The sequence below is a fragment of the Oncorhynchus keta genome, chromosome 11, assembly GCF_023373465.1.
Source record: "Oncorhynchus keta strain PuntledgeMale-10-30-2019 chromosome 11, Oket_V2, whole genome shotgun sequence".
NCBI lineage: Eukaryota > Metazoa > Chordata > Actinopteri > Salmoniformes > Salmonidae > Oncorhynchus > Oncorhynchus keta.
Genome location: NC_068431.1, coordinates 45,149,212 through 45,175,198, shown reverse-complemented (window position 1 = coordinate 45,175,198; position 25,987 = coordinate 45,149,212). Strand labels below are relative to the sequence as shown.

General features: G+C 43.3%; 2 protein-coding genes and 2 non-coding genes across 7 annotated transcripts; 1 reads left to right on the top strand and 3 right to left on the bottom strand.

Annotated features, from left to right (window-relative positions):
• Nucleotides 1-140: 140 nt before the first annotated feature.
• Nucleotides 141-9,205, bottom strand: LOC118390324 (trimethyllysine dioxygenase, mitochondrial-like). Its single transcript, XM_035780771.2, has 7 exons — nt 8,320-9,205; nt 5,561-5,737; nt 4,854-5,133; nt 3,857-3,976; nt 3,065-3,301; nt 2,572-2,710; nt 141-2,396 (listed from the first exon to the last, which is right to left on the bottom strand). Exons 1-7 carry the CDS (start codon nt 8,492-8,494, stop codon nt 2,265-2,267), a joined length of 1,260 nt encoding a protein of 419 aa, XP_035636664.1. The 5' UTR covers nt 8,495-9,205; the 3' UTR covers nt 141-2,264.
• Nucleotides 9,206-9,429: 224 nt separating this feature from the next.
• On the top strand, nt 9,430-16,832 carry LOC118390325 (uncharacterized). 4 transcript variants are annotated; one of them, XM_035780773.2, is made up of 7 exons: nt 9,430-9,792; nt 10,708-10,804; nt 13,984-14,191; nt 14,769-14,826; nt 15,050-15,082; nt 15,270-15,421; nt 15,609-16,832. In XM_035780773.2, the coding sequence occupies exons 4-7, from the start codon at nt 14,778-14,780 to the stop codon at nt 16,311-16,313; spliced, it is 939 nt and encodes a 312-aa protein (XP_035636666.1). In that variant the 5' UTR covers nt 9,430-9,792; nt 10,708-10,804; nt 13,984-14,191; nt 14,769-14,777; the 3' UTR covers nt 16,314-16,832. The 4 variants fall into 4 exon arrangements, with proteins under 4 accessions (XP_035636666.1, XP_035636667.1, XP_035636665.1 ...); XM_035780774.2 differs by lacking the exon at nt 13,984-14,191; XM_035780772.2 differs by having other exon boundaries at nt 13,984-14,826.
• A 2,466-nt stretch (nt 16,833-19,298) lies between these two features.
• trnas-gcu (transfer RNA serine (anticodon GCU)) lies at nt 19,299-19,380 on the bottom strand. The gene has a single exon. It is a non-coding gene; the product is annotated as a tRNA-Ser (tRNA).
• A 437-nt stretch (nt 19,381-19,817) lies between these two features.
• LOC118390804 (U8 small nucleolar RNA) lies at nt 19,818-19,952 on the bottom strand. Its single transcript, XR_004827005.1, has one exon. It is a non-coding gene; the product is annotated as a U8 small nucleolar RNA (small nucleolar RNA).
• Between the last annotated feature and the right edge of the window lie 6,035 nt (nt 19,953-25,987).

Below are 25,987 nucleotides of genomic sequence, written 5' to 3'. Positions count from 1 at the left end.
GCGATAGTTCATTCTAGAATTCACCAGAACTGGAAAAAAATGACATTTGAGTTCAACTAATTAGAGTTCAACATTGTGATAACACCATTAAACTATAAAAGAATGCATGACACTCAAATAAAAAATATAAAAAATGTTCCTTTGATGCTGAATACGTTTTAATGCATGTCTGTCTGCCTTTGCTTGACAACAGAACCCCCCCAATAGAAATCAAATCAAATTGTATTTGTCACATACACATGGCTAGCAGATGTTAATGCGAGTGTAGCGAAATGCTTGTGCTTCTAGTTCCGACAATGCAGTAATAACCAACGAGTCATCTAACCTAACAATATCACAACTACCTTATACACAAGTGTAAAGGATGAAGAATATGTACATAAAAATATATGAATGAGTGAAGGTACAGAACAGCATAGGCAAGATACAGTAGATGGTATAGAATACAGTATATACATATGAGATGAGTAATGTAGGGTGTGTAAACATATAAAAGTGGCATTGTTTAAAGTGGCTAGTGATACATTTTATATATCAATTTTTCCATTATTAAAGTGGCTGGAGTTGAGTCAGTGTGTTGGCAGCAGCCACTCAATGTTAGTGGTGGCTGTTTAACAGTCTGATGGCCTTGAGATAGAAGCTGTTTTTCAGTCTCTCTGTCCCTGCTTTGATGCACCTGTACTGACCTCGCCTTCTGGATGATAGCGGGGTGAACAGGCAGTGGCTCGGGTGGTTATTGTCCTTGATGATCTTTATGGCCTTCCTGTGACATCGGGTGGTGTAGGTGTCCTGTAGGGCAGGTAGTTTGCCCCCAGTGATGCGTTGTGCAGACCTCAATACCCTCTGGAGAGCCTTACGGTTGTGGGCGGAGCAGTTGCCGTACCAGGCGGTGATAGAGCCCGACAGGATGCTCTCGATTGTGCATCTGTAAAAGTTTGTGAGTGCTTTTGGTGACAAGCCGAATTTCTTCAGCCTCCTGAGGTTGAAGAGGCGCTGCTGCGAGGGTAGGGCTAGGGCTCAGAACGCACCCTTGTGGGGCCCCAGTGTTGAGGATCAGCGGGATGGAGATGCCCACTTGGGGGCGGCCATCAGAAATTCCAGTACCCAGTTGCACAGAGCGGGGTCGAGACCCAGGGTCTTGAGCTTGATGACGAGTTTGGAGGGTACTATGGTGTTAAATGCTGAGCTGTAGTCGATGAATAGCATTCTCACATAGATATTCATCTTGTCCAGATGGGTTAGTGCAGTGTGATTGCGCCGTCTGTGGACCTTTTGGTGTGGTAAGCAAATTGGAGTGGGTCTAGGGTGTCAGGTAGGGTGGAGGTGATATGGTCCTTGACTGGTCTCTCAAAGCACTTCATGATGACAGAAGTGAGTGCTATGGGGCGGTAGTCGTTTAGCTCAGTTACCTTAGCTTTCTTGGGAACAGGAACAACGGTGGCCCTCTTGAAGCATGTGGGAACAGCAGACTGGGATAAGGGTTGATTATTCAATCAAATCAAGAAAACGTGTATTGACAAAGGCAAAAGTTCCTAAATACATTAATCAAAAATGTCTGGTAAAAGTGCTATGTAGTGATTGAGACATACTATAATATTTTAAGATTAGAATCTAATCCCTAAAACAAAGCCAATATGTTAAACATCTCAATATGTTAAGTTCCAGTTCAAAACATGATTGTTGTTCTAACAAGAGCATATGCATGCATAATGCAGATCACAGTCCATGTTCTTCACTTAAACACTTAGAAATAGTAAAAGACTCCAGTCACCCGTAGACTGTTCTCTATGCTACTGCACAGCAAACGGTACTGGAACACCAAGTCTAGGATCAAAAGGCTCCTTAAAAGCTTCTACCCCCAAGCCATAGACTGCTGAACAATTAATGAAATGGCCACCCAGACTATCTACATTGACCCCCCTTTGTTTTTACACTGTTACTTATCTATGCAGTCATGTTACAAATTACCTAGACTAACCTGTACCCCCACACGTTGACCCGGTACCGGTTCTCCCTGTATATAGCCTCGTTGTTGTTATGTAAATATCTTGTGTTACTTTTTGATGACATTTTTTAAACTTTATTTAGTAAATATTTTCTTAACTCTATTTCTTGAACTACATTGTTGGTTAAGGGCTTGTTGTATTCGGCGCCTGTGATTTTTTTGTTGTTGATTTGATTTAATAATATGGTATTCTGAAGAAGCAGGGCTGCAGCTTTTATCTCCAAAATACTGCAGCTTTTGGCTGGAGACTCTTCTTCACTCAGGCCTGCAGACCCAGGGAGCGGGCAGTGTTCAAGACGTCGTCTCTGGTCAGGTAGCAGCCACACAGTTGCCGCAGGCCTGTGAAGGACTCCCGACCATGCAAGACACGCCAGTTATCAATGAAGAGAACCTACCAGAAAAAGAGGGAACATACTGTATTGTTTGTGTATGATTTTGTAGTACATTACCCATCCCCTGAAACCCAATCCTGGTTTCAGAATGTCCCCCACCCCCCTTATATATAAACATGTAGTGATGAATCCTTTCTGTCTATATCAATGAAAAAGGAATCTCTTTTTCCTTACCTTTCCAGGCTTCAGTTTGACCCACAACTCATTCTCTGGCTTCCTCAGCTCTGTGGTCAACTGTCTGTGAGCCACATACCATCGATTGACAACGTCATGGGGGATAGTGTTTATGACTGCCCGGTCATAGTTATTGTATCTGTGAGAGAGGCAACCAAGCAGGAGGTGATACCATATTAATCCTCAATATCAGATTAAATGTTCATAACATTGAGCTCAAAGGATCTAGCTCTGGATTAACAAGTGTTACGCTGTATACACTATTATTTTTTATTATGAGCAAAAGATCCTGAGCATCCCACAAAGAACCCTCCCAAGGGACTTAATTCATATTGATGGGTGTAGCATTTCTCAAATGTGTACAACATTGTGAATTAATAGCTAACAAATACTGGTTAGAGGTTGTATGGCCTAAAATGACAATGGAAGATATGTTTAAAGCAAGACATTCAGGGAGACATTCACATCTCAAATGAAAACAGACTGGTCATACCGGATCATGTACACCTCATTGTTCCAGGGATGCACGTTGAGCACAGGGCCGATGCCTATCATGTGGTTGCGGTGGTCGCTGACATTTTCAATGTACTCATGCTTGATAGGCACCCGTGCTAGCAGCTCAAAGTTGTCAGGTGTCTTCTGGAGTACTTGGTCTGCAGAATAGAATCCATCCACGAGTAGTGTTCTTCCTCCCGTTCCATCGTGTTTAAGGCAATGGAACACTTGGATCCTGTAATTCAAAGTCAATGGCATCAATGTAAGTCACATGATGTGATGAAATGCCCAATAGATGGCGCATTGCCCTGTCATTTCATGGGACACCAAGGTGGAACCTATCACACTATATCTTGTTTTATCAAGATTCAAGAAATCTGTGCCATAGCAATGTGCATCTGCCTTGCATCTTATCAGTTAAAAAAAGCTTCCAAAAGGAATGGCCTGTTCCACAATGCTGAACCTGTTGTTAAAACTGTCCATTTAACTAACAATATATATTCCATTTAGCAGACGCTTTTATCCAAAGCGACTGACAGTCATGCGTGCATACATTTAAAGTATGGGTGGTCCCGGGAATCGAACCCACTATCCTGGCGTAGCAAGCACCATGCTCTCTCAACTCAGCTACAGAGGACCACATCATTGTAATCACCTAACACAATAACCTACATAGATGTCTAACATGTCTGCATCTGAAGAGGAATCTCAACCTAACCAAGATACAGATCAGCATGTTAACTCAACCAATTATCACCCATCCATGTGTGAAGATCTTCTGAATACGTACCCACAAGGTTCCTGGAAGTATGAGGTGTCTGTGTGACGGTCCAGGGCCAGTTTGGTGTAGGCAGTGTCTCCTCGGGAGAAATCTGAAGTGAAGTTCCACATCTTGCCATACATAGTCTCCCTAATAGGAAACAGGAATGAAAACACAAAGTAGAGTCTGCCGTCTCAAAAATAATAATCGACAACACTATACAAGAGCAATTCAAACATGTTTATGATGGCAACATTACTCCAAAGAGTTATCTTTTGTTTCTTTGGGGTGTCAGAAGGAGGGTGATTACTTCTGATGGCCAAACAGTGTTACTGGACTAGAAGAATGGCCTCATCTGGCAACCATGTGCAATGCATTTCTTCTAACACACTGCTTCCTCCCTCCCTTCCCTCCTCGTCACCCCAAATTAGAGTCTAGTATAAAGAGGGATTAGTGTGCTGGTTCAGGCATTGGAAACTTCAAAACCACACCACCTATGGAGTCCTCAATGAACCTGGTGGATTAATGAGAAGGCAGTACCACTACTCTCTCTTCTCCTCTTTTGACAAATCCACACTCCATTCTAAGTGCTGAGAAAAGTTTGTTGTGCATGTTCACTTGGCAAAAGTATCAACGGCTTGTTGGTATCCTTAATTAACAACATCTTCCCTGTAGCAGGTAGCCTAGTGGTTAGAGCGTTGGGCTAGTAACCGAAAGGTTGCTAGATTGAATGCTAGATTGAATTAAAAATCTGTCATTCTGCCCCTGAACAATACAGTTAACCCACTGTTCCTAGGCCGTCATTGTAAATAAGAATGGGTTCTTAACGGACTTGCCTAGTTAAACAAAGGTCAAATACATTTTTAAAACGCACTGTTGCTATAACACAAGCATTGTAACAAGCTAACCCTTATTAAATAATCTCCCATTCTAAAACCATTTCTGTTTGTATGTATTGTGGTGGGTGGTATGCAGCTACTTTTAAGACCCCTGAACACCCACTTCCCATTCCCTAAGAGGCCAGTACCTGATGAGGCTGACCCTCTGGGTAACAGTCTCTGTGGCCTCAACAGTTGGTGGGACACCCTCCACAAAAGCAATGCCATACAGCAGAAAGTTCCTGAGGAACTTCTTCAGTTCATCGTCACAGGTCATAAACTTGTCCCAATTGGCAGGGGACAAATTGGCATTGGCATAGATGTCAGAATTCCAGATGATGCGTGGCTGCATGGCACTCTGCTTCTGTCCCTCATAGCTGTTCTGAGCCAGCCAACTCAGGTTGTACTTTGTCACATGACCATCGGGCCCTGGGGTACACACATCAAAGGCAATTCCTTCTATTATACATTCAATAACTGTTCCAAATAATGATGACTAGCAATAGGTGCATATATCACAGTGCTGCCAAAAAGGAAATGGGCTGAAATAAAAACATCAAATGCTGTGCAATGGATTTAGAGTTTGATGACATCAAACAGACCTAGATATGCGACCTCAAATGAAATGACTGATTGCAACCAGAGTAAGGGATTTAATGGTTACAGTGTGAAATAAATCATATGGTAGCAATGTCTGCACTGTCTACAGTATGTCATTATAGCCTTTTACAAGAGGCAAAGGTCTCCCTGAACAATGCAGTAACTATCTCAGGATTGGCAGTGGACAAGTTCCAGGCTACTTCACAATGTGGGCTTTCTCTTAGTTGAGAAAAGCAATCTTCAAACCAAGACTTACATGTGAGGAAGAGATTCTCATCATCCACCCTGGTGTTGGCGGGACATATGTTCAGCTCCACATGTGACGTATCTAGATTCCTCTGGTTGGTCTTGCTGTTGTAGCAGGAGGCAGAGCGGCAATGATCCCGTAGCCACACATAGTCAAAGTGCATAACAAGTCCTCCATAGCTGAGCTCTGAAGATTCAAATGTTAAATTTATAAGTAAATATTAGTGTATAATATGGAAACTGGCCTAGTCAAGTGTCAGGTTCAGACACTATTCTAACCAACGTATCAGATTAAAGTCCAATATTGGACCGAGTACGCCCCACTCATCGACGGGGCTGTAGTGGAGCAGGTTGAGAGCTTCAAGTTCCTTGGTATCCACATCAACAACAAACTAGAATGGTCCAAACACACCAAGACAGTTGTGAAGAGGGCACGACAAAGCCTATTCCCCCCCAGGAAACTAAAAAGACTTGGCATGGGTCCTGAGATTCTCAAAAGGTTCTACAGCTGCAACATAGAGAGCATGTTGGTTGCATCACGGCCTGGTACGGCAATTGCTCGGCCTCCGACCGCAAGGCACTACAGAGGATAGTGCGTACGGCCCAGTACATCACTGGGGCTAAGCTGCCTGCCAACTAGGACCTCTACACAAGGCGGTGTCAGAGGAAGGCACTAAAAATTGTCAAAGACCCCAGCCACAGACTGTTCTCTCTACTACCGCATGGCAAGCGGTACCGAAGTGCCAAGTCTAGGACAAAAAGGCTTCTCAACAGTTTTTACCCCCGAGCCATAAGACTCCTGAACAGGTAATCAAATGACTACCCGGACTATTTGCATTGTGTGCCCCCCCCAACACCTCTTTTACACTGCTGCTACTCTCTGTTCATTATATCTGCATAGTCACTTTAATCATATCTACATACTACCGCAATCAGCTTGACTAACCGGTGTCTGTATATAGCCTATATATGTATATAGCCTTGCAGCTGTACGCACCTCGCTACTGTTTTTCCACTGTCTTTTTACTGTTGTTTTTTATTTCTTTACTTACCTATTGTTCACCTAATACCTTTTTTGCACTATTGGTTAGAGCCTGTAAGTAAGCAATTCCCTGTAAGGTCTACACCAGTTGTATTCGGCGCAGGTGACAAATAAACTTTGATTTGAAAGTACAACATTGGTTCTCAAGTAACACGAGGCTGAAAAGACCTGGCATGGACTCTCAGATCCTCAAAAAGTTCTGCAGCTGCATCATTGAGAGCATTTTGACTGGCTGCATCTGCACTTGGTATGACAACTTGGCAAGGTGCTACCCAGTACATCACTGTAGCTGAGCTCCATGCTGAGCTCCATGCCATCCAGACCCACTGGTATAGAGGTCATCATAGGCTGTTCTCTTTGCGATCGCACGACAAGCGGTAGAGATGCACCAAGTCTGGAACCAACAGGACCCTAAACAGCATCTACCCCCAAGCCATACGACTGCATTGACCCCTTTTCGAACAACCTTTTTTTAACTCATCACATATACTGCTGCTACTGTTTACTATCTGTCACTTTATTCCTAGTTATACTGAACACAAATATAAAACGCAACATGTAAAGTGTTGGTCCCATATTTTATGAGATGAAATAAAAGATCCCAGAAATGTTCCATATTCAAAAAAGCCTTATTTCTCTGAAATGTAGTGCATTCATTTGTTTACATCCCTGTTAGTGAGAATTTCTCCTTTGCCAAGATAATCCATCTACCTGACAGGTGTGGCATATTAAGAAGCTGATTAAACAGAAGGCTCATTACACAGGTGCACCTTGTGCTGGGGACAATAAAAGGCCACTCTTAAATGTGCAATTTTGTCACTCAACACAATGGCACAGATGTCTCAAGTTGAGGGAGCTTGCAATCAGCCTGGTGACTGCAGGAGTGTCCACCAGAGTTGTTTCCAGATAATGTAATGTTAATTTATCTACCATAAGCCGCCTTCAACATAATTTTAGAGAATTTGCAGCACGTCCAACCGGCCTCACAGCCGCAGACCATGTGTAACCGCGCCTGCCCAGGACCTCCACATCTGGCTTCTTCATCGTATTTCATTGTTTTCTTCATCGTCCGAGACCAGCCACCCGGACAGCTGGTGAAATTGAGGATTATTTCTGTATGAAATAAAGCCCTTTTGTGGGGGAAAAACTCAACCTGATTGGCTTGGCCTGGTTCCCCTGTGGGTGGGCCTGGCTCCCCTGTAAGTGGGCCTGGCTCCCAAGTGGGTGGCCTATGCCCTCCTAGGCACACCCATTGCTGCATCCCTGCCCAATCATGTGAAATCCATAGATTAGGTCCTAATTTATTTATTTCAATGGACTGATTTTCTTATATAAACTGTAACTCAGTAAAATCGTTGCATTTATATTTTTGTTCAGTATTCTTGTACATATCTACCTCCATTAACTCATACCCCTGGTATATAGCCAAGTTATCGTTACTCATCGGTAAGCTATTATTCCGTGTTTTACTTTTGTATTATTTCTCCATTTTCTTTCTCTCTGCATTGTTAGGAAGGGCCCGGAAGCAGTTTCACTGTTAGTCCACACCTGTTGTTTACGAAACATGAGACGATTAAAATTGTTTTTGATATGAACAACTTGAACTTCAATAACAAACACATAGGAAACTAGAGTGAATTAAATGCCAAAGAATCATAGCCTTTGGTAAAGGGAAGCGCAGATAAAAAATAAAAAAAACTTTAAAAAACAATAGTCAAGACACTCACCAAGGCATTCTTCCTGAAGTTGCCAGCGACAACTCGTCGACTGTGGAGCAGCAGTACACTGCCAATACCTCGCTTCATTCTGGGTCCGTATGAGTCGGGAGACCAAAGGAGCCTGTGTTTTCGATATGGGTCGCAAATAGCCATGTAAACGGAAAAACACCCGAGCCAAAGCCATTATCTGTTCATGTAAAATCGGTTTAGATGAAACACTGGACAGATGCACAATTATATACAGCAGTTGATGTGGATTATTCGCGTCAGAGACTCCTGCACAAATGATAAATTCGCCGATTTACTTAATTTGCTTTGATTGAGAACAAATCAACTCGTATGGTTTGATAATCTGAGTATACAGTGCTCACAGAACCGATCTCGTGTGGATTCCAGTCAACTGTTGATAGCAGCACAGTGACTTGGCTGTATTTCCGATTTCGTGGACCTTCTTCTGCTTCGATAAACACCCACAATGCCAATCGCGGGGTTTAATTATTAAACAAGTTTGCTCGATTTTTCCTAGTAGTTTATAGTCTTTGCTGGCTAGCGTTGCAGTTATTGTAAACGTTGGCCTCGTACCTTAATAACATTGACGCTGAGAACTGCTAGTATAGCAGCTATAAAATAGGGACAGAACAGTTTGAGGTCGCGTTCCTCTGCCCAGGCGTTGCTGTCGCATGTCAGATTTTACACCCTGATCACAGTGCCTCTGCTTGCTGTAAAGCAAACGCAACGTTCCATTGGAAATTAATGTGCTTCTGGTGTACCAGAATGCAAAAACTCTGTCGGTGTGATCAAGGCGTGTGGAAATGAATGTACTTCTGGTGTACCAGAATGCAAATCTCTGTCTGTGTGATCGAGGCGTAAGTCTTCCAGTTCGCGTGCTTGCTTCTGCCTCCCTCTGGTAGACTGGCATAATGCAGCTTGGTTCCGAGTTCTGAAATGTTGAAACAAAAAATGTATTTGAGGCTCAGGGTTTATATTACAAAGTCTAATTGTGTCAGGGATAAATGTTTACCCAAGATGATCAAATACTGTAGCTAGGTAAAGTAAAATCAAAGTCTCGTACCACAGATTTTCTAAACATATTGACCCTATGCGTCACAGGTTCCATCCATCCGGTTTGCACGGACAGGGATGACCGCTGAGGACTCGCGGCTTGCCTCGCCCTGTTTTGCAACATCGAAGCAGCATTTTAAAGACATTCGTTTAAAAAAATATACAATGTATTCTTTCGTTGATATAGGATGGAAGTCTCTCTAGAACAACTACTTTTTTCATGTCTGAAAAGCCAGTAAATGAGAAATGGAGTGCCGGTACTATTTGATGAGCGGAGGAAAATGTATTTCGTTTAAAAGATATGGCTGTGAAGCCATGTGCTTCTTTGTTTACAAAAACATAGGCTGTTAGTGGAGTGGTGAAATTGTGTGAATAGTTCTGTAAAGAATTTGGACTTGTAAGAAGTGAGCCGCACAACTGGTAAGGAAGTCTGCGTTTTAGTCTATTTGAAGACTAATATAATGAATTGGTTGTCCTTTTGTGTTGCGTGAGACATAAAACGCGTGGATTTACTTTGTCGATGGCCTTTGACATGCGCGCTCCTATTTCGTATTATGCTGGCATCAATGTTGCTTTGACCATCAAACCATAAATTGTTTGCGTAAATTAGTTAAGTCTTTCGGTAATTACCGCTATGGAACTTGTCCGTAACTTTGCGGTATCATGATTAATGTGTGGAAACGCCGGATTGTGTGTAGCCACTAGCCAGCTTGCTAACGTTAGCTAGCTAGCTAGTTACGCAACAAAGAGATTTCGGAAGGAGGGTAAAGACCCCTGAAGAAAGTGGCACAAATGTTACCTTTCATTTGCTGCATTTGTAAGGACGAAAATCTCAAAGAGCCCAAAGATTGTTTAGCTCTATATTACATCACCAGATCGATTGTCTATCTAGTTAGATATACCCAACTATATTGTTTGATTTGTATTAATAGCTAAATGTGTCATGACTCGTGCATTAGCTAATTTTGAAAGTGCACTTTCACATTCGGTATTTTGGAGAATAATTGACTGCGCACTGAAACCTATTTACTCGAAGCCAGCTAGCTATTCTGCAATAAATTGGCGCTCTAATAACTTTTCGTTGCGCGTACATTTACTATTAGAGGGATGTCCTCGTGTGGATTTTATGTGGGTGAGGGAAGGTCACGTGGGTAAAACGTTTGTTTACAATCAACCTCTGCAATCCCCACACCCACCAATTCCTCCATTAGTTTGATTGAGGCTATGGTCATTGCTACGCGAATGTTTTTACAATGTTACATTATTTATGGATTTTTGATATTGTGGATTCATGATTTGTTATTCAGATGTTAACATGCAATATTATTTCCCCAGTACCTGCAACTTGCCTGGAGCAGTCTATTCAGACAGTGGGACAAACTATCTGCCAACTCAATGCCTAGTTTCAATTCCCTACCGACCATTCGTAAGGGTGAGTGTTGTGGACTGTGGGAACATGGAAGAGTCTATGCATAAACATTTTGCTTGCATCTTTTTAACACTTCGCCCCCCTAATTACATACCATTAAATTCATGTTTTGAGACCCCTGGTGCCTTACAATGTTTACTGAGAATGTGCTTTGTGGGGGGGAGCTTGTCTGCTATGTAATAAAGTGCTTACAGTGCAGGTAATGGTTATGTCCTACCTACCGCAATGTGAGCACTTCTGTCACAAGGCAGACGTCCTATCTGCTCAAATCTGACGTGGTCATCCAACATTTTGGTGAAAGAAAGAAGTCCACCATTGTATTTTCCCAATTACATAGTTTCTGGCTTTCGGGTTACTGGCCCAACGCTTTAACCACTAGGCAGCCTGCCACCCCATAAATGGTGGGATCCACTGAACTTGCTGTTTTTGCCCATTGGTGTCAAAAGTGCTGTTTGTGCAGGTAGATAAACTCATCAGACCTACTGCAAAAGCAGCACTTCCTGACTCACAGGGTGCACCACTCATCCAGTTCCACCAGAGGGTAGGAATTCCTTGGTCGCAGTTGCTGCAAATAACATTGCCAGGGATCTCTAGGGTGGGTTTTGCGCTATAATGAAAGCACAGCCCAGATGCTGTGTCTCTGATGTGAATTCACAAAGGTTTAGATCCCTTGAAAACATCCAACTACGTTGCTGCTGGTTCTGGACAGCTTTGCTGGGTGATCAGCCTGTGCACCTCAAGAGTCGCTGTGCAAACCCATGCAAAACTGACTATAACTGGAACTGATCACCCTTCCTAACTTACTACCCCTTGTCAACACAAGTAAGCCTAATATTGACTTGCACCTTTGCTGTCTCATCTTTGACCCAAAAAGGGCCCTTTAGCTGCTAGTATAGCTGTCTGAATCACACAGCTTGTCTCTTTTTTGTCTCTTTTGTTTCACCATTTTCTCCAATTTATTGGAATTTAGTGCAACTGGTCGTGGAACATGCTATGCTTCCTTGTGGTTTTACATTCTAAGTGGGGCCACTAAGACTGGCTTGTGTTGAGAGGCGGAGTCTTGGGCAATTGCCGGCAATCTTAAGAGGCATTGCACTTGTCTCGGTCTGACAGCACTGGCAGAGCGCGACCACTGGAGTAAATCACATGGGAGGTGACATACAGAAGACATTCTTGCCCTGCCTGTTAACCATATTTCTGTAAAGGATTGTACAGTGGAGGATAGTAAGATCAGATGGCAAACGGTACATGAGAGGTATTTGAAATGTGACATGAAGTGAATGTTTAGATGAACAAGTCAGAAATAAAGTGTTTGTTTGGACCCTATCTATCTTGCATTGAGACTCTGTTTTGTTGTAGAATAGGAAATAATGTAGTGTCACAGAATGACGTGAACTCAACTGTAGCTTGAAGGTATTTTGTAATCAAGACCCCTCGGTCTTGAGGAGGATAGCTGTCTCAGCTACAACATCCCAACTTGTGGCCAAGGCCAGTGACGAATAGCGTATTTTGAACATCATGCCATAGATTTTCACACTGTATCAATCAAATGTATTTTATAAAGCCCTTTTTACATCAGCAGTTGTCACAAAGTTATTTAGATACACAGTCTAAATACTATTGAACATTGTGTTTTATCCCTAATGTGGAGCTTTGGGAGAGGTGTCATGCGTGGCTGGGAAAGAATACCTTTAGGAGTATTATGACGAAGTGCTCCTAAAGGATATAATATGACATTTCCATTGTCTGCCATATAATGGTGGTCATGTAGTATGTTAATGTGTGCCCCAAAACACAACTTAATTTTCCTTGGAATGTATGTCTTTTGAAGGGGGTGAGAATAGACTGGTCAGGACATGCTGGCCATGAAAGTGGTTTATAATCCACTGCTGTATCACTACAGGATATTCTTTGATTATTATGGTGAGTGTGTGTGTCTCTCAGGGTCTCCCCACTGTTTTAGCGCATTTCTCAGATTCCTGCCCTGCTCCCCTCACACCGGTTTAAACGCCCCTCTGCCTCCTTAAAGGTGTGGCTCTAGCCCATTCAGGGGGCCTCTGAATCTGCCTATGCCACGACTACAGCCCAGATGAAGGCCCCTACAGCCATATTGCCACTCCTCAGTTCCCCTTTTCCATTGATGTTAAAACAGTTTTATACAAATGATTTCTGTAGGTGTACAAATAGGCCTAATTTTCCTCCTTGGGTGTTTTTAGATAGTAGTGACTGTTCTCAAAGTAAAGAATTAAAGGACGTGGCCCTTTGCCACATTGCCTGTCTGGTTCACGGAGGGTAGTGATTATCTGTGTGCTTTCTCAATGCCCGGCAGAGAACATGATGACAAGGTACTGGTATTTCCCTTAAAGATCGCAGAGGTACAATGTATTTGTTTCTCTTAGTGTGATAGTTAAGTAATGCAATATGAGCTCTGACAGCAATTTGGCAGAAGCTTGCTGTGTGTTTGTGTGTAGTAGCATTCTATACTAATCCATCTCATACAGACTATTTGAGTTGTCAGTGCCCTATAATTTGAATGTGCAAACCTATAAGGTTGTTCTGTGGTTATGCTCGGTGTACTTTTAGTGATGCAGGCCTACCTCAAAAACAAAAGTGTTGTCATTTTGTTAGTAACCTGTGACAAGGCAGTAAAGACTTACTTTTGATATCCTTTTTCGGTGTTAGTTACTTGAAACAGAAGTCAACCCTACACCCCCAACCTAATTATTGTCTTGCCAAGTAACAGAAGTTAAAACGGAAAACCCCAGCTGTTTTGGGAGAAGGGGCTAATTTTGCTGTTCAAGCAGGTTTTGTCAAGAAAATGTCTGTTTTGCTAATATTACCCCCTGGGAGTCCAACATGTGTCTGAACAGAGGTTAACTTGAAACAGGGTTGAGAAGTTTCAAGTATTCTGTACTGGGACATTTTAGAACTCATTTGGCATACGTGTGTGTGTCAGTTGATGATCATCATGCAATACATATGACATGAAGAGAGTCTACAATGTATCTCTTCTGAAGAGTACTTTTAACAGGACCAAATGCAGCTGTAGTGAGGCCAAAACATCAAGGGACCCTACCACCCCATGCACACTTTCTGCCCTCAGCGGGTGCCTGGCTGTCATGGTTTTACGAGTTGTAAGCCTATTTAATTTGAAGTTTCCATTTTATTGTTAATTCCCTCAGGTACACACTTATTATGGTGCTTAATGAGCGCTTTAACCATGTCCACGTCTCAAGAAGAAAAGGATGGTAGAGGTGCAAGGGGTGGAGTTTCTTGGGCTCAATAGCCAATGGAAAGCACCCAAATTATGAGTGGCATTGAGTTCAGTATTTATGAACTGTAACATTGTCTCAAACTGACACTGGGCTGTGAAGAGAGATACGAGTACAGGTGAGTAAGAAAATTATTTGAAAATAATCTGCTTCATATAATATGTGCTTTGATCATTAGACTGGTCAAGAGGCCTGACTAGGTTCATTCAATTCATATATTTATCATTATTGTATAAGGGGACGTGTGATTGCATGCATCAATGATTGATCGTGGGTCTAAAACAGGATTTCTTTAAATTAGTTAATTGATGCTGTGGACATAAGCTTGAGCACCAGAGCCTTTCCTGGAGTGAAGTGGGAAGATCTTTATAATTCTATATAAAATATCACTGCTGCTCAGTCAAGGTTTAACTTGTCAGTTTAGGGTCATGTGTAATGTAATTAATCTATTAAAGGGTGGACAGGTGATTTCATTGATTCATGTGGTAAATTGAAAGCTTTCTGTGTAGTCTGATAAAAATGAAAGGATATTTTGATGTAGGTAGTTTCAAATCTGAAAGAAACTAGTCAGTTTATTATCCAATGTGCCAATACAGCTACTAAGTGAACAGCAGTTGTCTGGTCTATGATCAAAGCAGAAGAACATAAAATACAGTAGGAATTCTACACCAGTCAAGTGTCTGTGTGTTTTCCAGGTGGCAAGGATGATTTCTCAGGTTCTCCTGACGGGGACACTATGTTGCCTACTCCCAGGTCTGTTTCCACTCTAAACCAACATGTATGCCGAGTTGGCAACTAAATATAGCGTATATAACGGGGCATAGCTTTCTATTGCAAACGTGATAACGCAAACAGATTTTATGAAATAGAAAGTTATGTTTTCCTAAACTTCTGAGTCTGCAGATAATTCTGTAGCAAGACCCCTTTCAACACCTCTGACCCTGTGGTATCCTCTATCCCTTATCCCGCTCTGCAGGTTTGCTGGATGCTACACCACTGAAGGCTAGAGGTAAAAGAAAATACAACAATGGCGCGTGCTTGTTTTACTGCGTAGCCTACTCTTTGATTTATGTTTGACTTGCGTATGTGTGTGCGCGAGTGTTCACACGTGCAAGAAAAAAAGGTACAATTATTTTTCCTGAATGTGTTTTCTCCATCCCCCTCTCTTCCACCATGGATCCTGCCATTAAATGCAGCTGTGAGGGAGGTCAGCATCGACTCTGCCCAGGCTCGTGGCTTCCTGTCTCAGTCACGCCCCAAACGGAATGTCGATCACAAGTGGCACGGCAGCACGCCTGATTTCCAGTCCTACTACAAATTCTACAACAGCATCGGCCATATTGAAGGAGTGAGTAAAGGGAGCAAATCACGAGACACTCCCTAGCAGATTTTTCATCACTAATGAATGTTAAACATAATTTAATACAGGTTCTTTTCACCTGCCCATTCCTCAACCCACCTGATCACTTATTTTCTCTTTCTCTCCCTCTCTCATTCTCAAACCCTGTGTGGATCTCTCTCTATATTCATCCCAGCTGTATGAGATTGACAGGATCAGGATGCTGTATCAGCAGATGCGTCACCTGGAGCAGCAGGTCTATGGGCCAGACGCCTCCAGCTACCAGAATGCCCTGGGTGTGATAACCCCACCACCCACCACCATAGCTCCTACTACCACCACACTGCCTGCTACCACTCAGCCCACTCCTACTACCCAAGCACCACTTTCTTTTACTAAGACTGACGTCCTGTATCTGTGTAACCCCAAAGACCCCCTCTGTAAAGCTCACATAGTCTACCTGCCTGCAGGGGCCATCCCAGTCCTCTGTGACCCACGCTACAACCCTGCCTGCAAACCACAAACTGCTACGGTGGTCATTGCTGCTGTACCTATGGAGCCAGCTCCTGCAGCACCTCTGGAGCCAGCTGTTGAAGCACCACCTCCACGATCTCCTAAGAAGTCTCTCCAACCTCCTCGTCCTCCTCCCATCATCATTAAAGGGATGGAGTATGACTGTGACCCTTACTGGGACCCTGACTGCCTGATCGATCACCCACCTCGCCCTGTCAAGGCGACTGAGCCACTACCACCACCCCATACACTCCCCGTTGTTGTGGAGAAGAAGGTGAAGGAAGACGTTGCTCTTGAGGAGACCAAAACACCTTTTAACCTGCGTGATTTTCGGCGTGACATATTTGACCCGTACCGCTATTCTGACCAAGCCCCTGACCCGCAGTAGACGAATAAAAGAACACAAAATTGACATACAAATAAAACAGTAGTGTTAGTTTACAACCGAAGGTCAGTAAACAAATACAGGTAGAACAAAACCATAACAAGCCTGACAAAATCTTGTATTCAACGTGTGTATGTGAGCCTGTTATTTTCCTTAACATTAGGACATTTGTCTGGGTGTGGACTCTACGAGGTGTTGAAAGCGTTCCACAGACACAGTTGTGTCATGTTGGCTGGATGTCCTTTTGATACACACGGGAAACTGTTGAGTGTGAAAAACCCAGCAGCGTTGCAGTTCTTGAAACACTCAAACCGGTGTTCCTGGCTCCGACTACCATACCCCGTTCAAAAGCACTCAAATATTTTGTCTTCTCCATTCATCCTCTGAATGGAACACATACACAATCCATGTCTCAGTTGTCTCAAGGCTTAACAATTATTCTTTAACCCGTCTCCACCCCTTCATCTACACTGATTTGAAGTGGATTTAACAAGTGACATCAATAAAGGATCATAGCTTTCACCTGGATTCATGTGGTCAGTTTGTCATGAAAAGAGCAGGTGTTCCTGATGTTTTGTACACAGTGTATACAGTGCATTTGGAAAGTATTCAGACCCCTTCACTTTTTCCACATTTTGTTAAAATGGTTTTAGTCATTTTTTCCCCCATCAATCTACACACAATACCCCATAATGACAAAGCAAAAACAAGTTTTTATTCACAACAAATGTATAAATAATATACAACTAAAATCTGACATTTACACAAGTATTCAGACCCTTTACTCAGTACTTTGTTGATGCACCTCTTGCAGCGATTACAGCCTTGAGTCTTCTTGGGTATGACGCTACACCTGTATTTGAGGAGTTTTCCCCCATTCTCTGTAGATCCTCTCAAGCTCTGTCAGGTTGGATGGGGAGCATTGCTGTACAGCTATTTTCAGGTCTCTCTAGAGATGTTAGATCTGGTTCAAGTCCGGGCTCTGGTTGGGCCACTCAAGGACATGAGACTTGTCCTGAAGGCACTCTTGCATTGTCTTGGCTGTGTGCTTAGGGTCGTTGTCCTGTTGGAAGGTGAACCTTCGCCCCAGTCTGAGCGCTCTGACGCAGGTTTTCATCAAGGATCTCTCTGTACTTGGCTCCATTCATCTTTCCCTCGATCCTGACTAGTCTCCCAGTCCCTGCCGCTGAAAAACATCCCCACAGCATTTTGCTGCCACCATCATGCTTCTCTGGAGGGATGGTATTAGCCAGGTGATGAGCGGTGCCTGCTTTCCTCTAGACTTGATGCTTGGCATTCAGGCCAAAGAGTTCAATCTTGGTTTTATCAGACCAGAGAATCTTGTTTCTCATGGTCTGAGACTCATATCAAGTTGTAGTAATGTCTCATGGATGATCAATTGAAACAGGATACATCTGAGCTCAATTTCGAGTCTCATAACAAAGGGTCTGAATACTTATGTAAATAAGGTATTTGTTTTTTATTTTGAATAAATTTGTTAACATTTCTTTAAAAAAACTGTTTTTGCTTTGTCATTATGGGGTAGTGTGTGTGTGTGTGTGTGTGTGTGTGTGTAGTGTGATGATTTAAAAAAATAATACGTTACAGCCTTATTCTAAAATGTAATATAACATGTGGCGTGGAATAAATTAAGGGGTCTGAATACTTTCTGAATTCACTGTATATAGTCATATTGATTGTGGTCAAAGGGCGCTCTCCAGTGGTGAGAAACAGAAAATGAATCCAGTTCTCTGGACAGTGTTAGGAAAATAGACTGGAATATTTATTAAATGTGTAGTGATCGCATTTTCTAATGTGTAACACATAATGCACATAATGTATTATGACTGGGAAATTGGCAGGACGAATTTGTGTGTGTGAGTATGTATAATGATATTATTAAGTCGCTACCTGTGCATAGTTTTTATTTAGTTATTAGTATTATTTTTACTTTTCAACTCTGAACAGTCTATGGCGCTGGATTTAGGCTCCAGTCTCTGGAGACGTTTTGCCGAATTCCGCCGCTGCCAAATGAATTTTTATAGCATTTCTCGAGGTGATCCTATGGTCATAGGTTCACTTAATCAAGCGCTGTAGTATCATGTGTCCTGACAACTCCAATTAGTGGGCCGGTCTATATTCGCTACATACATCCAATCTAAAACTGCAATCAATTAAATTGTTAGGAGAAATAACGTAGCAGGTTAGGAAAAAGGGTATTTGGGTTAGCGAAAATGCACACCTAACCACTTCTAACCAGCATTGGGACAACCTGTCATCAGCATCTGGCTCTGAGGAGCATTCCTCGAAGACGAGGCCTATTCTGTCTCATTTCAATTTGTGCGACAAAACAAACAAGTGTGGTGTAACGAGTCATTGTACTTGTATTTAAACCGCTGTGAAGTATATTTTCCATAACCCAAAATATTGCATTTTAGGCTCTTTAAAGCTGGAGTACAAAATCGAACGTAAGACACTACCAGACACTACCAGACACTTTCTGTGAAATGAATTAGTGACTGTTATTTCATACACCCTTTATAACTCAATCAAGTGGATAAAGGTAAAAGGCACCGCTGAGATTCGAACTCAGGATCTCCTGTTTACTAGACAGGCGCTTTAACCATCTAAGCCACGGCACCGCCTGGAATTCTGAGAGCGGAGTGTTTCTTTGTACGTTGAATTAGGTGCGAAACTGATTCTGACTGTAGGTATTAATAGCATGCTATTTTAATTGTGACTAAATATATGTAGAACATTTAACTAAGGATACATACAGCCTGGTTGTAATGTTTCTGATTAGGCCTACATTAAATTACATTTCACTATACAGCTCCGAATCCAAATATTATTTTCAAACATATTCTTAAATACTCGAGTAGAATTCTAGCTAGCTGTACCCAACATAACCAATACAACGGTAACGCGTTTTTGAGGGGAAATAAACTCCTATTTCAAATCCTCCATCAATGACAAAATCTCTCTCAACGACGAGGATGGGATTCGAACCCACGCGTGCAGAGCACAATGGATTAGCAGTCCATCGCCTTAACCACTCGGCCACCTCGTCACATGTTTGAACGCTGTTCCAGTACCATATTATGGAAAATACATCATACACAGGAATACTCAAATTCCCATTTGAGTTGTCAACTGTATTTCCCAATTGCCAACTCAAATTCCCATTTGAGTTGTAAACTGTATTTCCCAATTGCCATTAGAGGTCAAATCTTCTGGTAGTTGTTGTGAATTTGTTAGATTTACTTGTTAGATATTACTGCACTGTCGGAACGAGAAGCACACGCATTTCGTCAGACTCGCATTAACATCTGCTAACCATGTGTTTGTGACCAATAACGTTGTATTTGATTTATACAGAATCACAATTGGAAGCAGTATTTTGAAGGTGTGCGTGGGCGGAAGACTTGTTCAACATACATTTGAAGACGACAGCATGCGCACATAACTGTAGGTTTACATTCACAATAGTTATTACATCGTCAGCTAATCAGAACGGGATCATCGGAGTGTTGTAGTTCTCCGAAGATCAGGCGAGAATAATCATTTCTCATCTAATTCCATTCATCATGTTCTGATACTTCATTTACTGAAGTAACAGGTAAGGATGTACCTCACTGACGATACTTTAATCCAATGGCAGCAATGTTCAAGAATGCGTGGGAACTAATTTTAGGTCATGGTTACAATATTACATTTTTGCCAATGCTGATACATTTCAAACTGTAATTCCATGTCAGTCCTACACAAATGTGTATTTTGTTTCTCTATCGTTACATTTACGTACATGTCATGGAAAGCCGGTATCTTTTACTTATTAGCGAATGCTTTGCGGCAAATATTAGCATAACCTCAGACCAACAGCCTTCCCATTGGTGCATACTCTGGTTGGCTTATTTGCTTTTAAAGTGGCACGTTTGTACTATCATCTTAATGACAACAACCTATTTCTACAAGCAAACGTTTTGTGGTGAACTTTGTTCTGTGTTATTTCGCTGAATAAATACAAAAGAGAACGGTCGGAAATAAAATAGCGTGACTGCTACTCCATTACTTACACCGCACTCATGACAGCAAAGGTTTTCCGCTTTAGCAGCGAGTGGTTGCTGCTCCACGCGGCAGATAAGTAAAACGACATCACCACACCAAATAATTTGCAAGACTGTGTTGCTCCAAAGAACATTGCACTTGCTTATTATTGAGACCGAGACAGAAAGAAACACTCAGAAAACCATTTCAGCAGCAGGACTGTCGTACGTAGGCTAACCCATGCAGACCCAGTTGATTTCAATATGAATTTACCATCTCCCATCTGGTCCTAGCCTATTATCACTTTGTATCCAATGTAATGGAACACCATGCCAGTTTGAAGTATATGACGCACCATCACTGTTTCGTTTTTTTATCTAGCCAGAGTTAAGTCATTGCAAAACTATTTTCAACAGAATTGTTCTCTGATGAGTTAACCCTCATACTACCGACTGGGGTCATTTTGACTACATTACCTTAGTTGGCTGCTTTGAGCAACACTTTAATATAATACAAATCTATTCTAGGAGCATATTGTTTGTGAATGATCTTTATTCAGAGTTCACTTGAATTTCAACAATGTCAGGTACAGGCAGGGATGACTGGGACCTTCAGCAAGTAAGACACAAGGTAAGATTCACAGGTATAAATTCCCACTGTGCCCATGACAAAGTTAACTACATTACTTTAGTTGGCTGCTTTGAGCAAACTTGTATGTAATATAACCTATTCTGGGAGCCTAGTGTGTGTGTGTGATCTATGTGGAATATTGTTGGACCATTGGTTTCCCTGAAAACAGGAGGAGCAATACTTTACAGATGACACCCTATCCAGCGACTGATCTGAGAACCCTTTTTAGCAGCAACTCTTGGCCCTAACCTCCCTCTCCTTATGATGTACCAGTTGGGGTTGGTGCGCTGGCCAACTGTTTCGTGTCGTATAGCCTCTCGCTGCTCCATCAACAGTGCCATGCCAGCCAGGATGCCTGCATGCCCCAGGTGCCCTTGTTTTTTTATTTTTACAATGTCTAGTACAGAAAGGGATGACAGGGAGGGTAGCGGTTGTTCTGGTTCAGTTTCAAGGAGAGATGCCATTCCACTGAACGTGCCCCGTAGACAGTTCCTCAGCCGGGTCCTCCACTGACGTCACCTGGTTGGGCACGGCTGGCTTCCTCCACCCGCATTACACATCTGTATGGCCGATATTGTGAACCGCCAAAATAGGCTGCATGGCTACACTTAAGGGCTCTACGGTGGCATTTGCATGTGGTAAAGAGAATCAAATCAAATGTTATTTCTCACATGCGCCGAATACAACAGGTATTCATTCACCTTTCCGTGATATGCTTACTTACAAGCCCTTAACCAACAATGCAGATCAATAAATAGTTCAGAAAATACTTTCTAAATCAACTAAGGTAAAAAATGTAATAAAAAGTAACACAATAAAATAACAATAACGAGGCTATATACAGTCGAGGTCATTTGTACATGTAGGTAGGGGTAAAGGGACTATGCATAGATAATAAACAGCGAGTAGCAGCAGTGTAAAAACAAAGGGGGGTGTCAATGTAAATGGTCTGGGTGGACATTTGATTGGTTATTCAGCAGTATTATGGCTTGGGGGTAGAAGCTGTTAAGGAGACTCTTGGACCTAGACATGGCGCTCCAGTACTGCTTGCCATGCGGTAGCTGAGAGAACAGTCAATGACTTGGGTGACTGGAATCTTTGACCATTTTTTGGGGGGGGCATTCCTCTGACACCACCTAGTATATATATTACCAGTCAAAAGTTTGGACACACCTACTCATTCCAGAGGTTTTCTTTATTTTTACTATGTTCTACGTTGTGCGGCTGCTTGGCCATGGGAACCAATTTCATGAAGCTCCCGACGAAGAGTAATTGTACTGACGTTGCTTCCAGATGCAGTTTGGAACTCCAAAGTGAGTGTTGCAACCGAGAACGGACAATTTTTACACACTACGCGTTTCAGCACTCGTCTGTCCCATTTTGTGAGCTTTTGTGGCCTACCACTTCGCGGCTGAGCCGTTGTTGCTGCTAGACGTTTCCACTTCACAAAAACAGCACTCACAGTTGACCGGGGCAGCTCTAACAGGGCAGATATTTGACGAAGTGACTTGTTGGGAAGGTGGCATCCTATGACGGTGCCACATTGAAGTCACTGAGCTCTTCAGTAAGGCCGTTCTACTGCCAATGTTAGTCGATGGAGATTCCATCGCTGTGTGCTAGATTTTATACATCTATCAGCAAAGGGGGTTGCTGATATAGCTGAATCCACTTATTTGAAAGGGAGTCCACATACTTTTATATATATAGTGTATATATAGTGTGTACATACAGTCCACACACACACTATATATATAAATATATAGTGTTTTTGTGTGTACACGTTTGAACACACCTACTCATTCCAGGGTATTTCTTTCTTTTTACTATTTTCTACATTGTAGAATAATAATGAAGACATCAAAACTATGAAATAACACATGGAATCATGTAGTAACCAAAAAAGTGTTAAACAAATGTAAATATATTTTATATTTGAGATTCTTCAACGTAGGCACCCTTTGCCTTGATGACAGCTTTGCACAATCTTGGCATTCTCTCAACCAGCTTCACCTGGAATGCTTTTCCAACAGTATTGAAGGAGTTCCCACATATGCTTAGCACTCGTTGGCTGCTTTTCCTTCACTCTGCAGTCCAACTCATCCCAAACCATCTCAATTGGGTTGAGGTCAGGTGATTATGGAGGCCAGGTCATCTGATGCACTTACGTTCGGATGCCGAGCAGTTGCCATACCAGGCGGTGATGCAACCGGTCAGGATGCTCTCGATGGTGCCGCTGTATAACTTTTTGAGGATCTGGGGATTCATGCCAAATCTTTTTCATCTCCAGAGAGGGAAAATGTGTTGTTGTGCCCTCTTAACAACTTTCTTGGTATGTTTGGACCATGACAGATGGTTGGTGATGTGGAGATCAAGGAACTTGAACTCTCGACTCACTCCACTACAGCCCTGTCGATGTGAATGGTGGCGTGTTCGGCCCTCCTTTTCCTGAAGTCCACAATCATTTATTTTGTCTTGCTCACATTGAGGGAGAGGTTGTTTTCCTGGCACCGCACTGCCAGGTCTCTGATCTCCTCCCTATTAGGCGTCTCATTGTTGTCGGTGATCAGGCCTACCACCATTGTGTAGTCAGCAAACTTAATGATGGTGTTGGAGTCATGCATGGCCACGCAGTCGTAGGTGAACAGGGAGTACAGGATGGGACTAAGCACGCTCCCCTGAGAGGCCCATGTGTTGAGGATCAATGTGGCAGATGTGTTGTTGCCTACCCTTACCACCTGGGGCAGCCCATCAGGAAGTCCAGGATCCAGTTGCAGAGGGAGGTGTCTAGTCCCAGGGTCCTTACCTCAGTGATGAGCTTTGTGGGCACTAGGGTGTTGAATGCTGAGCTGTAGTCAATGAGCAGCTTTCTCACATAGGGATATGTTCCAGGTTGCCTCTGAGAATAACATTGACGAGTATACTGATACGGTGACTGAGTTTATCAGGAAGTGTATAGGAGATGTTATACCCACTGTGACTATTAAAACCTACCCTAACCAGAAACCGTGGATAGGTGGCAGCATTCGAGCAACACTGAAAGCGCAAATCATCGCATTTAACCATGGCAAGATGACTGGGAATATGGCAGAATACAAACAGTGTAGTTATTCTTTCCGTAAGGCAATCAAACAGGCAAACCGTCAGTATAGAGACAAAGTGGAGTTGCAATTTCAGGGCTCAGAGACGAGATGTATGTGGCAGGGTCTACAGACAATCACAGACTACAAAAGGAAAACCAGCCATGTCGCGGACACCGACGTCTTGCTTCCAGACAAGCTCGCCCGCTACCAATGACTGTGGGCTTTTAAGACATTTAAGTGTGTTAACCCTCGCAAGGCTTCCGGCCCAGATGGCATCCCTAGCCGTGTCCTCAGAGCATGCACAGACCAGCTGGCTGGTGTGTTTATGGACATATTCAATCTCTCCCTATCCCAGTCTACTGTCCCCACATGATTCAAGATGTCCACCATTGTTCCTGTACCCAAGAAAGCAAAGGTAATGGAACTAAACGACTATTGCCCCGTAGCACTCACTTCTGTCATCATGAAGTGCTTTGTCCTATATCCCACTTCAACTGTATATACTGTATTATATTCTACTGTATCTTAGTCTACGCCACTCTGACACTGCTCATCTCCCTGGGGGCTGACAGGGGGACGTTGTTTTATGCACGTCAGCCTCCATTTTGCAGGCACTGTATGGCCTATGGCCATATCTTCGCCTTGTGCAGTGCAAGAAAATGCAGATTTTGTGGATCTGGGGAGCACGAGGCGAAGGATTGTGACGAGCCTAAGGCGTGCCACGGGTGTGGCTCGTTAGCACACCTGTGGCGGGGGTGCCCGGCTCGTCAGAGGTCATACGCGTCTGTGGCTGGGGGGGAGCAGGAGTGGGGGATGGGGGATGGGGGAAGAAGAGGAGGGGAAGGAAGAATGCCTCATGACCAGAGTACAGGTCCAGAGGGGAGGGTCGCAAGGAAGGAGGAGGAGCAAGAAGCGGCGGATGGAAGAGAGAAGGAAACGGAAGGCACGGGAGTAGGAGAACCAGGAAAAGCGGCGGAAGAAGGCAAGCGAGTGGAGGAGCATGAGAGAGAAGAAAGCGAGGGAGGGGTGGTGGAGAAGGAGACGGTGGAAGAGCAAGTGGAGTGGGGGGAAAGTGCCCTGGTGAAAGAGATGAGGGGTATGTTGGAGGAGCTGGAGGGGGGAGGGTGGTATCTCTCCACTGCCGCCATCACCAAAGAAGAGAATGAAGAGGAGGGTGCGATTGGCCGACAATGAGAGGGAGGGGATGGTCAAGAGAGTGATGGGGGTGGGAGAAACCTCTGGGTTGCTGCTGGTTTCCCCAGGCCCACACCTTCTGTTGGGTGGGGTCACACCAAGACTCAGGACTGGGTACAGGAGGAGGTGGGGAGCCAAACACTATTCCTGCATCCTGGGTTGGTGAGATGGAGGAAGAGGGGGGGATGTCGGGAGTACGGATGGTGTTTTCACAGGTAGATATGGAGCAGGGGAGCATCGGGTGAGTCTCCTGTTTTTGTTTTTTTCTGTCTGGGTTTAGTATTTGAGTGTATTACATGTTTTTATTTTATTCTTTCATGGGGTCTAATTTTACTTTTGTTAGTTTAAATGTAAGGGGTTTAAGGGATTTTGTTAAGAGGAGGGCGGTTTTTAGTTATTTGGAGGGTGTGGGTTTGATTTTTGTTTTTTTACAGGAGGTTCACCTGAGGGATGGAGGGGATGTTAGTAGGTTTAAGAGGAAGTGGGACAAGGGGGAGTCGGTTTGGGGTATTGGGGGGGTGCACTCATCGGGGGGTAGGGATTTTGTGTGGGCACAGGGAGGTAAAAGTGGAGGGTTCGTTTGTGGTGATGCAGGGGAGGGTTATAGGGGTGGATGTTACGATAAGGGATTGTAAATTTAGATTAGTGGTGGTGTATGGGCCACAGGTGGTGGCAGACAGGAGGGAGATGGTGGACTGTCTGGCGCCCCTGTGTGTCACAAATAGG

Excerpts from the sequence above, each read along its gene's own strand:
- LOC118390324 (XM_035780771.2), bottom strand. The coding sequence starts at position 8,494 with ATGGCTTTGGCTCGGGTGTTTTTCCGTTTACATGGCTATTTGCGACCC. Across the intron at positions 5,134-5,560 it reads TGAGAATCTCTTCCTCACAT|GGCCCGATGGTCATGTGACA; the intron begins GTAAGTCTTGGT and ends TGTGTACCCCAG. Across the intron at positions 3,302-3,856 it reads TACTTCCAGGAACCTTGTGG|GATCCAAGTGTTCCATTGCC; the intron begins GTACGTATTCAG and ends TTTGAATTACAG.
- LOC118390325 (XM_035780774.2), top strand. The coding sequence starts at position 14,778 with ATGATTTCTCAGGTTCTCCTGACGGGGACACTATGTTGCCTACTCCCA. Across the intron at positions 14,827-15,049 it reads ACTATGTTGCCTACTCCCAG|GTTTGCTGGATGCTACACCA; the intron begins GTCTGTTTCCAC and ends CCCGCTCTGCAG. Across the intron at positions 15,422-15,608 it reads GCATCGGCCATATTGAAGGA|CTGTATGAGATTGACAGGAT; the intron begins GTGAGTAAAGGG and ends TATTCATCCCAG.